This window comes from Numida meleagris, chromosome 27, assembly GCF_002078875.1.
Source record: "Numida meleagris isolate 19003 breed g44 Domestic line chromosome 27, NumMel1.0, whole genome shotgun sequence".
Lineage (NCBI taxonomy): Eukaryota > Metazoa > Chordata > Aves > Galliformes > Numididae > Numida > Numida meleagris.
The window spans coordinates 2,998,353-3,011,077 of record NC_034435.1 but is presented as its reverse complement, the minus strand read 5'-3'; the positions used below and the strand labels follow the sequence as shown (position 1 = coordinate 3,011,077).

General features: G+C 55.9%; 1 protein-coding gene across 2 annotated transcripts in view; it reads right to left on the bottom strand.

The window, feature by feature from the left end:
• STK11 (serine/threonine kinase 11) overlaps positions 1,847-12,725 on the bottom strand; it is a 33,592-nt gene continuing 22,713 nt past the window's right edge. The window contains exons 8-10 of one of the 2 annotated variants that reach the window (XM_021378491.1): positions 7,705-7,898; positions 5,681-5,802; positions 1,855-2,080 (exon numbers count right to left, since the gene is read on the bottom strand). In XM_021378491.1, the coding sequence (XP_021234166.1) occupies positions 2,006-2,080; positions 5,681-5,802; positions 7,705-7,898 (391 nt within the window). In that variant the 3' untranslated portion in view covers positions 1,855-2,005. Of the gene's footprint in view, positions 2,081-5,680; positions 5,803-7,704; positions 7,899-12,725 lie in introns of both variants that reach the window. The other variant, XM_021378490.1, reaches the window with a different exon arrangement.

Genomic DNA, 12,725 nt, shown 5'->3' with positions numbered 1-12,725 from the left:
CGAAATTAAAAAGAGAATCAGTGTCTTGATTGGCAAAGAGTGATGGGGCGGAGGGTGCCCCCCCCCCCGCTCCCCTCCCCCCGCAGCCGGGGTCCTCCATCGCAGGTTGGGGGGTGTGGGGGGCTCTCCCCGCAGCTCTGGGCTCCGGGCGCTGTCCATAGCGGGGGGGGGGGGGGGGCAGGGTTCCCGGGCGGGGTTCCTCGGTCGCTGGGCTGCGAGCAGGGGCCGCTCCCAGGAGACGCTGAGCAGGGGGAGGATGCTGGGACACTGCGGGAGAACGGGAGAGAGGGGTTGGTTGGGGGTCAGGATGGGGCCAAGCCCCACGCAGACCCCGAGCCCAGCGTGCCCTGGAGCTGCTGAACCCATAGGGGAAAATGCAGCCCACAAACCTCGCTCACAGCCAGGAGCTGCGGCTGCTTTCTGCTCCCGGAGGTTTTACGGCACCGAGTGGAGGGCAGCGGTGGAAGCAGGAGGTCTCAAGCCTGGCAGCCCCCACCCCAAATGCACAGGAGCCCCAGCCACACTGGGACCCCCCCCACACACACACACTGAGCCCCGGGCAGTGGGCAGCCATGGGGCAGGGAACCATGGGGCAGGGAACCATGGGGCAGGGAGCAGCAATGGGGCAGGGAGCAGCCATGGGGCAGGGAGAAGCCATGGGGCAGGGAGAAGCCATGGGGCAAGGAACCATGGGGCAGGGAACCATGGGGCAGGGAACCACGGGGCAGGGAACCACGGGGCAGGGAACCACGGGGCAGGGAGCAGCCATGGGGCAGGGAACCACGGGGCAGGGAACCGTGGGGCAGGGAGCAGCCATGGGGCAGGGAACCGTGGGGCAGGGAACCGTGGGGCAGGGAGCAGCCATGGGGCAGGGAACCATGGGGCAGGGAACCATGGGGCAGGGAGCAGCCATGGGGCAGGGAACCATGGGGCAGGGAACCATGGGGCAGGGAGCAGCCATGGGACAGGGAGCAGCCATGGGGCAGGGAGCAGCCATGGGGCAGGGAACCATGGGGCAGGGAGCAGCAGCTCCCCGGGGAGCCCCGAGCAGAGGCATCCGCTGGCAGCGCAGTGCCTCCCCGCACAGGTGACTCACTCCCAACCATGAATTAAAGATTAAAGCCGAGCTCGGGTCTGACAGCTGCAGGGGGAGGAATGGGCTTTTATTTCTGGCTTTTTTTTTTTTCTTTCTTTCTTTCTTTTTTTTTTTTTTTTTCACACCACAAAGCTGGTCGTGATCCAAACAGATAACACAGCCTCAGCCCCACGGAGCGCCGGTGACGAGCGCGAGCGTGAGGCCGGGGGTGGATGAGCGCTGAGCGTTGACTCATCGCTGCCTCATTTATGAATGAGGGGTGGGAAGGAAGGGACGGGGCTGCGGAACGAGCCGGAAGGACGAGGGGGGAGCGGGGAGGGCTCAGCAGCCCTGAGCATCAGAGCAAGGTGTGTGTGTGTGTGCGGGGGGGTCCGGGTGCAGCCATGGATGGCACGGTCCCGCAGCTGCCCCTGGAGCAGGGGAAGAGCCCGGGAGCCTCCCCAGGAGAAAGCCAGGGCCCTGCTGCTGCCTCCGTGCATGGGAGCTTTGCTCCCTGCCTGCAGGAGGGTGGCACTGCCAAGGGAGGGGGGGGGTCACACTGCAGCCACAGTGGGGCACAGGAGAAGGGGGTCTGCAAGCAGCGTGGGGGGGTGAGGGCAGAGCAGAGCCACATACAAGACCCCCATTGACACGGAGTGGGGAGTTCTGTGCCTCCCCACACTGCAGGGCACCAGGCTCAGGATGCTGGGAGCACGGAGGGGGCTCAGCCCCAGCCCCAGCCCCCCTCTCACCCCCCACCCCAGCCCGTACCTGTGCAGAGCGCGGCGCTCCCGGCTCACTGCTGCTTGCAGGTGGAGAGCTTGCGGATCTTGCTGCTGGCCGAGCAGGCCTTGCGCGAGGGGTTGGAGGAGGCGCTGGCCCGGCGCTCCGCCTTGGATTTGGTGCTCAGCTGTCCCGGCTCCGTCCCGTTCATGCACACAGCCTTGGGCAGCCCCCGGCCACGGCTCTGCCCGTTCTGCCCTGCCTCCTCCTCAGGCACCTGTCCTGCAAGGGAAGGCAGCGTGAGGCCGCAGCCTTATCGCTCAGAGCAGAAATGCAGGGCTGCTCTCTAAGTCCTCGAGGCCCGGGAGAGACACGGCCCCAAGGGTGGGCACGCGACATCAGAGAGAGCAGCTCCCTCCTCGCACCCATGGGTGTAGCATGGGATGGCAGCGCTCAGAGGGCACTCAGTGCAAGCAAGAGAAGGAAACTGAAGGTAAAGGGTGAGATGCACGGAGCGGGCTCCACACCGCTCCACCTGCGGAAGGGCACCATCCTGCTGCAGGGATCAGGCACAGCCCTGTGCCCTGCAAGGGACACGCAGGTGGGCTCGGTTTGCCCTCTCCCTTTGCTCAGCTCAGCACAGTGACTCAGCACCGGGGGCATGCAGCCCCCCCAGGAGAGGTGTCCCTGTGCCGTGCAGCTGCTGCAGGCTCCTGTCACGTCCCTGTACCTGGGGGGTGACCTAGGGCCCCTGCCTGGGGCGGGAGGGGCACTGCCGTGCTCCCATGGCACCACAGCCCCATGGGGTTGATGAAAGGGTTTGTCAGGTCCCCTGCTCCCCCACACCGGATCCAACCACGGCAATCTCCTTCCACCAGGAACGTCACGCTCCAGGGCCCTTCAGTTATGACTCAGAGGTTTGAGTGGAAGCAAGAGCTGTAAGATGATTATGTATAATTTTCTTTAAAGGATGCTCCATCTTTTCTCTGGCGAGGCCGAGCGCAACGTCAGCTCCACGCACCAGCGCTCAGAGGGGGCACAGGGGGGAGCTGCTGGGGGGGTCTCTTTGGAGCCACACTCCCCTCTGCCCGCTGTGTGCCCTCGGGCTCTGCTCCTTCCTGCACCCCGCAGGGCAGCGCATCCTGCAGGGCATCCTCCTCCTCCTCCTCCACGGGCAGAAGTTGTTCAGAAAGAAGAGTCTCTTGGTTCAGAGTCGTCTTCAGCACTCACCTCAGAGCCAAAAAGCTGCAGGGACCCACAGCCCCGGCCCAGGAGAAGTGGTGCTCGGGGGCTGGGGGCTGCAGCAGAGAGCCCAGCACCCGCCCTCAGAGCACTTATCCTTCCCATCCCTTGGGCAGGCTCTGACCAAGGCAATGAACGTTTCTGACTGGGGGGGGGGGAGGGGGAGGGGAAATCTCCCAATAGTTCATTTCTCTTTTGGGTGCCCGTCCCCTCCTCCCAGCGAAAAGAACAATCCCAGGAGGCCATGATGGATGCCGAGGAGGGCGGGCGAGCCGCGGGCTAATTTTACCTCCTTCACCGCTGACAGTTGCTGACGTTCAAATTAATGAAAATAACAATTCAGCATAGGATGAAATCTTTGGCAACTGCCTGCCCCCGCGGAAGCCGTGGCCAGCGCTGCGTGCGCGAGCAGCCACATCCTACCGACCACCAGCAGCCCGGGGCTAAAAATAAGAGAAAGAGGAGGGCTGGGAGGCAGCGAGCGCGCGCGTCCCCGCCGCCTCTCGCGGCTCCATCCCCGCTCATTCAGGCACGGAGCAGGTTCCAAAATAAAACCGCCGAGAGCTTTTGAATCACGGCGTCTGTGGGACACGCCGCGAGGACGCGCGGTGAGGAACGCGACGTGCCTCCCCTGGGTTTCGTTGGCCAGCCTCAGAGCCGCTGCTGCGGGAGGGAAGGCGAAGCCCAGAGCCCCCACACCGCTGGGGCCTGAATGTGAACGCAGCACGAGGGCAGCGAGATGCTCCCAGCCCCCTGGGTGCAGCTCCGTGGTGGGGGGCACGCTGCTCTCCCCTCTGTTGTTGGACACCGATTGAACCGGGGGGCACCCGAGGGTTTGAGGCTCTGCACCGAGCTGCAGGAATCTTTCAAGAGCCCTTGAAAGAAATAACGGCGCGTCCTCGGAGCCCCTTCTTCCTCTGAACGTAAGAGGTAATGAGGTTCCCTCCTCCCCTCCCCACCTGAACACCCACTCCCATGAGTCAGGCGTGCTCCTGCGCTGCCTGCCCAGCAGAACAACTCGACTCCTCCGTCACTTACAAGATGTGTGTGTGTGTGTGGGGGGGGGGGGTGGCTTCTTTCTTTATTTTTACTTTAATACGGCGTCACTGTTAGAAATGTGACACTGGCACAGAGCTGAGCAACGTCAGAGGATCCTGGAAGAAGCCTTGGGAAAGATGAATGACAAGGTGCTCTCTGTGCAAGCTGCCCCTGCCGTACAAACCTCACATCCTGCCCTGTGCTGGGTTCCCTCCTCACCCCACTGCTCCCACAGGCAGCCTACACCAGCCCCATTATCATTTCGTGTTGCTTTGGCCAATTTCCCTTTAAAATAAGGCTGCTAAAGCAGCCCTGCAAGCAGCCTTAGGTGACTCGTCTGCAGGAGAAGACTGCATCCCGTGCTCAAATGCTGCCCTTGGTTTGGGAACACCAATCTGCACGTGTTCACGCTGCCTAAGACCCCGTGTGACAGCTGCTCAGGAGGGCAGCACCGCAGCACAGAGCCCAGAGAAACCCTCCTCTTGCTGCACAGGGATCCCTGGGGCTGCAGCCAGACTGCAGTGTGTGCTGTCCCCCAGGAACCCCCCTGTCAGGGCGCATCCAGCTCAGTCCGTGATTGCTACGAGAGCGGAACGTGCAGGTTCTGGATGAGGGCCTGGAGGCTGGCTGGTGGAGGATGCTTTCTTTCACTGCCTCCAGGTGCAAAGTAGCACCTGAAATAACTGGAAGGCTAAAACCCATCACTGTGCTGCAGCTAAGTGAAGTAAAATAGCATCCAGCCCACCCAGCCACTGTGTAACAAGGGGAGCACTGGTCTATGGAGCCACTACTGAAATCCAGCTCTCTTACCCCTCTGAAACAGCACAAGCTACACAGAGAACTCCAAACATCTCCCAGTAATTTGCCTGTCACCTTCTGATGTGACAGCCCTTATTTGGGTTTAAATAGCGCTGTTTGCATTAGGAGTGCATGACAGCTGATGTGACTGCTCTGGAGGTGATCTCCCACTGTCAGAGGCAGCTGAGTGGGGGAACATCACCCCAGCACGGGCACTGGGCTCCTGCACAGCAGACACTGCTGCACGGGGCACAGCCCCAGCTCCCTGCGCAGGAGGAGCAGCAGGGCAGTGGCAGATGCAGCACAGAGGGCTCAGCTCCAGGGAGCAAAGGATCTCGCACGCTCCACTGTTTTGCTGTGAAGGAACTGCAGGAATTGCCCTTTCTCCAAGCACACCAACAATAACGTGCAATGCCCAGCTGCAGGGCAGAGACACTCACAGCAGCACCCGGAACAATCAGATCCGGCCTGAGCCTGCGGGACATACGACCACTCTCTAATTTTCCAAGCCTTCCTAAGTTTCCACCTTTTAATCACAAAGAAGAACACAAACCAGGCAGCAACACAAGCTGCTCATCACCGGAGAAGTTAAAGAGAAACTAAATGCTTTAGCTAGAGTGAGAAGAGACAGGAATCCGTGGGGCAGGTCTGCAGGAGCAGCCTGGGGTGCACAGGCAGAGTAACCTCCTCTAACGCAGGTCACGTCGAGTTTTCCTTTTCAGCTAGCCTCTGGTTAAAAGCACCAGCCGTTAGGCTCAGGCCACTGGAAGCCCAAGAGGGCAGTGCTCTGGGGCCCATGCTAACCTTCACTCCTCTTCTGTGCCTTTTTCCGACGGGAGCACAGCTTCCTCCTGCACACAGCTTGTCACGACTTCCCAGCTCTCTGCTCTGTCCTCTACTCCCTGCCTCAGCTTCCTCCTCTGCAGCTGGGAACACACAGGGAAGCAACAGGGCACTGTTAGAGACGTGCACAAGCTTATTTCTCTACGCTGATGCCAAAAAAGCAGTAACAGACTATCCCGTGGGCTCTTGGCTTCAGCTGTGAGCTGCAACAGATCTGTTCTTGCAGCTTCTCAGCTGGGAAGCCCGGCCCTCCAAGGGAGGCTGTGGGCAGACCGACCAACCGTACCTTTCTTCCTTTCTGAACCAGCTTCAAGAGGTAGAAAATGTCAAGTTTAAAAAATAAAACGGGGCTGTGAGCGATACTGGTTATGGTTTCTTCAAGCCCGGGCATTTTTTCCACATCTTGAGCACTTACACACGGGCTGTTGCCATCAGGAGCCCTTGCAGAGGGAGATGGGTAACCTCTGACAACACAGAGGCACCTGCCAAGTCCTGTTCTGTACTTAGCAAGGCCCTAAGAATCAAGTACATCTTTCTGAGAGCCCACCACACTTTTTAAAAGGATGCCTCCCTCCATAAAGCCCCCACTAGGCTAAGAGGGAAGGTCCAGCTCTGGTCAGACTCTAGTAGAAAAGTCTGTGGGATGTACGAGAGCAAAGGACAGAGCTCTGCAGGTCACCCAGCTGGCAGCGGGACATCAGCTCGATTAGAAAAGGTTATAAATTACCCAGCTGTCACCAGTGAATCAGCACTTGGAAACAGATCTGCTTCACTTTGATGTGGCTCCCTTCATCTCGGCGGGCTCCACCTCCGACCCACGTACGTACCCCTGCGGCTGCACAGCTGAGCAGAGCCCTGCTGGGGACTGGCACCCAGGGGTGGCACCCAGCGCAGGGCCCAGCGAGCCTGGCTCTAAGCTAAGCTGTCTCAGCTCTTCTCCCCTTGGAAAGCTCTTCCGGGGAGGCAATCTGGCTTCTCTCAAAGAAGCTTTGGGTATTCCCAAAGAAGTTTTGGGCACGATGAGGCTTATTGCTATTCAAGGCCTGACGCTTTACTCTTCCGCGTTGGTGCTTTAAAAAGTAGCTTCCACCCAACCAGAAAGCCAGGAGAAGAAACAAGGCCTTCAGGTTTGAGACTCCTGCACAGGTAGAACCAGACCTTGCTTCTTACTCAGATCCACAGAAGCCCACCGAGCCGTCATTAAGGAAAAAACCACAGCAGCATGGTTAGCCTTACAGAAACCAGGGCTTTCCTTACGACAAGGAAAGCTCAGCACCAGACACCTCCTGTCACGCTGTGGTAACGTGAATCAGCACTGCTGCTACGACAGCTGTAAAGCTGAGCAGGCTTCGCCTTCGGTCGTACCACGGACATGCTTTCACTCTGCTGCTCACAAGTGCAGAGAGGCCAAGAGAAAGAATACTGCTCAATTACCACCCCTCTGTGAAAACCACATGGCTGAATCCAGCCCTACTTACTTGGTCGGCTTTAAAACAACAGGAAGTCCCCCGTAAAGAAAGGGGCAATTCTGCAACTGAGTTATCAAGGCTGGAGCAGAAAAGAAAAAGGCTCCGCATAAGGCTACAAGCACCCTTCTCTCCCAGATGTGCCATCTATTCTGAACACTGAGTCATTTCAGGGCTGTGCTCCAAAATAACTCAGCGAGCCTAGCAAAGCCAACCCAGAGAGAATTAAGTGTGCTTGAACAACAGTTCAGCAGGAGCAAGCTATTACTGGATGAAGGAAGGAAATCAGCAGATGGGCAGCACACAGGAAGGGACATCCTGGCTGATCAAATAAAGGACCAAAGCATCCAGAGCATCACGGCTCACTCACTGTGAGTCACTCACATCACTTAATAATCAATACTCCCTTCCACTGCCGAGAGGATGTATTCAGATCTCAAGGCCTTTCCTAAAAAAACTTGAAGTGGACAAGGGAAGAGTCACTTCCACCCTTCTCATCCCAGCATCGTTCTCTCCTACCTGGTACTGTGAAGTCCTGAGTGTAGATGATATCATCTTCAATGTCATACAAGTCATCATCTTCATCCTCATTGTAGCCATGCAGATCTTCCAGATAAGGCACCGCCGTCATACTTCTCCACTTGTCCTTTGTTTCTGGGCTGGGAGGTATGGGCACCAGAGTCTCTGCCTGAGCGTGTTTCTTACGAAACCAACTGCAAAGAGTCCAAGAGTAAAAATTTCATCAGTACAGCTTCCCTTTTCAGAAGGCATAAGAGAAATCCTCAACGGTATGGGATGATCCCATTCCATCCCCATTCAAAGGTGCATGGAGTTTAAAGAGAACTTCCAAGGCAGCGTTACGCCGCTGCAGGCAGAATGTGTCCGCAGTTCCCACACCAGAACCATCTTCTAAACCCAGCCTGGTTTCCTGGTGGGCGCTGATATCAACCCCCTCCCCCTGCACTGTGGGCTGGATGCCATTTGGGCACTGGGATCCATTCTTCCTGGTCTCATGCAGCAGGAAAGGAAACAAAATCTCATCATATGAACTGCACTCTCACGCTCATCTTGTTAAGTGTTATGTGGACACCACTTATCTGCACAAAGGGACACTCAGAGTCTTCCACAGCAGGAGGGAGCCTGGAAAGTGCAAGATGTTTTTCCCCCTGCTCTTACATCCTGCTGTAGGCCACCAGAGCGTGCTGCCTTGGAATCAACTGAAAACACACCTCAAAAGCAGGGAGGGCTACAAATATCACCTCGCTGTCTATTCACCTCTTGTAAAAGTGGCATTCTAATAGAGTCACTCAGCAAAAGGAAGGAGTTAGGAGATGAATGATAGGGTAACCACTGGGACAAATCAACTGGGATTGAAACAGGGATGGACCTTTGCTGAGAAGCCCTGCTTCACAGCTGGCATCCTCCAGCTTTGCTCCGCAACCATCGGGTTCTCCAGGAAGGCAGCACCTTGCCTTTCCCAGAACCAAAGAGTGAGGCAGTCCCTGCTTCAGCAGGCAAAGTTCCAACAGGAAACGTGTTGTGGTCAGTCACCGAGCACGTCGGGGTCACGCTCAGAACCACGCCTGGCACTTCCCCACTCAGACTGCATTGGGGAGATGACCCCAGGCAGCTGGGAGGCCAGCACATCCCAGTTCAGCACTGACAAGGATCCAGCAGCGTTCCTACACCAGCAGCCTGGGGAAAGCAGCAGCATCTTTGGGGGGGGGAAGTGACAGAATGCCTCAAGTCTGACCTCTGGTTCACGGAGCAGCATTACAAGAGTGAAGGAAAGTTCAGCCCGGCTGCTGGACTAGCAGGAAGCCAACAGGTCCAACGTAACTAGATTTGGGCCAACGGCTTTAGCAAATCCTGGGGCTGGCTTCCTCGGTGATGTGCATGGCACACGATGCTCCTAATTGGATCATTTGATTTCCTTTCCTTGGGAGACTGCTTTCATCAAGGAAGTGACTGCCAAGATAGCACACTCTGCCTGGGCTGACCCAGCCTGGCAGGAGCAGAGCACCCAGCTATTCCTGCCAGGGGCACTGGAGCTAGAGGGAACCAATACACCAGGGAGCCAGGGAGAATGGAATATACAGGAGAAACGAGATCAGAACGACTGCCAGAAAAAAGGGAGAAAGCCGACAAATCTCCAGCAGCTAGTGTTTTTATTTTGCTACATTTCAGCTCTCTGCCTCTTTCTTTCCTTCTGTCCTACTTACCAGGAGAGTAAAAATAGGTTTTTATTAACAGCTGAAACCTGAATCACTGTACTCCAGTCATAATGATCCCATCCTCTGGGAGGTGATTTCAAATACTTGCATATGCATACATGGTAATGAGGCTATAGAGTGAGCAAAGAAATTCATTGAAGTTCTAAGAAAATCAAAGACCTCTTGGAAGGAGCCTCAAGCAATTCTTTATGGAGGAGCAGAGTATTTCCTGGCAAGCAATTTTCCAGCAGGGACAGAGATGCTGTTCTCTACACTGGTGCTAAATGTGATCAGTGAACATTTGCTGTTCAGCTGAGGACCACCAGGCTCCACCAAAGCCCCTGCTCCAGCTCAAGGTGCTGCTGACCCCTGGCTGAGCCACAGAGCAGCTCCACTCCCCGGTGCAGCTCTCCCCTCAGCACCGTGCTGCAGATGGAACTGGCTGCTCCCTCACCCTGCCTTCACCAACACAGCCTGGATCAGAGCGCTGCTGACGGTGCCCATTTCATCATTTGTTCCCAAACAACTTCACCAATGATTTCTGAGTCAATTGCACCGGCGCACACAGCAGCTTACCTAGTGCTAGCAGGCTGCTGTTTTATCAGCTGAGGGAAAATGAGCTTCTGTGGTTCTCAGAAGCACTGCCTGCACAGAGCATCCTCTGCAAGCAGCAGCTCCTCTGCAGCCTTTAAGGCCGTTTTTAGCCACTCCCAGGCCTTAAAACTGAGGGAAGGGAGCAGCAGCACAGATCACCTCTCACTGCTTTGCAAGCTTGTTGAGAACGTCTGCGAAGCACGGGCTCTGGACAGCAGCAGCACAGCGTTAATTGTGAACCTGCCAGATAAGAAGCAGGGTCCAGACAGAGCTGCTATGATCTACAAGGAGCTAAGATAACAAGGGTCAAGGACTGAAGGAAAAAAGGGAACTGGGTCAACCACTGCTTATTGAGTCTGTCTGGTTCGCAGCTTCCCAGCTCGAATTTTACATCAGAAGTCATCACTCTTCTCAAGTTCTGGTATAAGCAAGGTTAAAATAAGAATCAGTAAGCACAGCTGCCGCTTCCAAACACTTACAGCTAATTCACTTCCCATTCTAGGCCACAAATATTTCAGTTTGCTTGTTTTGGATACGGACAGTCTTTTCTGCAAGCAGATGTCGGGCTGCAGATCGCCGTCCTGCCAGCAAGGAGCAACTACGAGCTCTTTGCCACCTCCCATGGTGCTGCCTGAGGGCTCCAAGCTTACAGAAAGGTCACAGTCACAACAGGCACCAACTCAGCAGTCCTCGTGCAGCCCAACACAGCACGGCCCCTGCAGCCACTGCCCCAACTCCTGGAGCAGAAGGAGGTGCTCTGCTCCTCAGATCAGTTCCATCGAAAAAAACCCAGGTAGAGAAGCAGCTCTCCCCTCGCTGATGCAAGACCCAAAGGTCACAGTTCAGACTCCTACGGAGAGAGGAGAGGTGTTCTGTGCACAGATGGAGGCTCACTTTCCTTTCACGCAGCAGACAGTTACATTACGAAACTGATCTGCAAAACGTGGGCAGAAGAACCAGAGCCTCCCTCCCTCCCTCGTGCCTGCCACGGGAAGTGAGACAGACCCAGATGCCTCGCAGGAAAGGAAAGGAAGAGAGCTCACATCGCCAACACAAGGAGAGATCCTTGCATGACACCACAGCAAAGGGGTGGGAAGAATCCAGCAGTGCCATGCACCACAGCACAGGTTAAGGAAAACCCCCTCCAAATCAGGCACAGAAGTCAAGGAGCACACTCAGCACCTGAGAAGGAAACCCAGAGGGACAGAGGCAGGTCCCCAGGGCTGCAGTGCCCAGGTGTGCAGCGCTGCCCAGCACCCAGCAGCTCCATGCTCCCAACCTTTGGGGTGATCCTGGATGCTGCCACTGCTGCCTCCAAGAGTCAGGAGCAGCAGCAGCCTGGCACGTCAGCGAGCACCGCTGCTAACAAGAGTTGGAAGTGCCTTCCCTTCCTTGCTATAAACTCTTGCAAACGTATCTACGACTGAACAAATTATGTGTGACACTTCTGGAGACGGAAGGCAAGATGGTTGCCTTGGAAACAGGGGACAGAGGTAGAATTCTGCATCCACTTCATCACTTTAAGTGCTGCAGCAGGGTCAGTGAATTAGTTACAAACTGCAGTGTACAAGCATTAAGCCCTTCAGCAAAAGCACGAGGTGGAGAAGAGACTGAATGATCTGCAGGGAGCGGGCTGCTCGCTCCCCAGCTCTCAGCAGCGCTTCCTCGCTGCCCCACACCCCCCACCCAGGAGTGCAAAGCAGTCACGGAGGTGAACTAAAAGTGTCAGTTTTCATTGAGCATCACCCTCCCCAGATCCTTCTGGGAAGAGCAGGTTTCAAGGCTCGCTCATTGTTATTCAGGGGTCAGCTCCTGGCGGTTCAGGAACTTAGAAGACAGGCTGGGAGAGTTTTAATTCATTGCAGCTTCCAAACCCTGGATCTGCGCTGCACGCGTTGCTTTGAAATGCTTTTCAAACCTTCAAGAAACGGGCTGGGAGAAGTCAGCTCAGTCCTGCCAAATTAAAAGAAAATGCTGAAACATGAATTTGATGCAAGGATTGAGCCGCAGAAGTGAGGAGAGGAGGAAGGCAGCTGGCAGATGTAATACTGGGCAGATCCTTCCTACAGAATTCTTCAGACAGGGCTGCCACTGCAGGGGAAAAGCATTTGGAATAGCTTTGAGAACAAAAGGAGACACTGATGTGCCTTGCCCCAGCAAGCTGCCTGCAGCAGCTACGGTGCTTCACCAAGCAGCACTCGATTCCTGCTCAGTGTTCCCCACATCCAGTGATAAAGCCTCGTACCCTCAATGCTGCACCAGAAGAGAGAGGCATCCCTTTACAGAAGGAGAAACAGCCATCCATGCAGCTCGAGAGGGTTAGGAGGAATGTGTAGAAACCCAGACTCCTCGCTATCACTCCTCCCTCCACCCCAACTGGAAATCTAAATTATAGAAATCAAGGCATTTCCTACCAAAACGCTTTTCCCCAAGCCCTCTGACAATAGCTGAATGACTACCTGCCGGCCTTCCAATTGCTTTGTTCCGTTTTAAATAAAGCAGGGACTGCTTAAAGCATAAGGGCAACGCTCTCTTCTGTTGAAAGAAAAAGAGAAGAGAACCAAGCGCCCGATTCTTTAACACGGTGCTGCCCCACAAAAAGGAGCTGGACAGCCACATCCAAAGCCCAGGGCTGCAGGCTCTGCTGCGCGTGATGTAATTATTAGGATGCCACAGCAGGAGGAAGGAGGCAATTACTAATAGGGGAGAAAAGCCTGTTAAGAAGCACTGGCT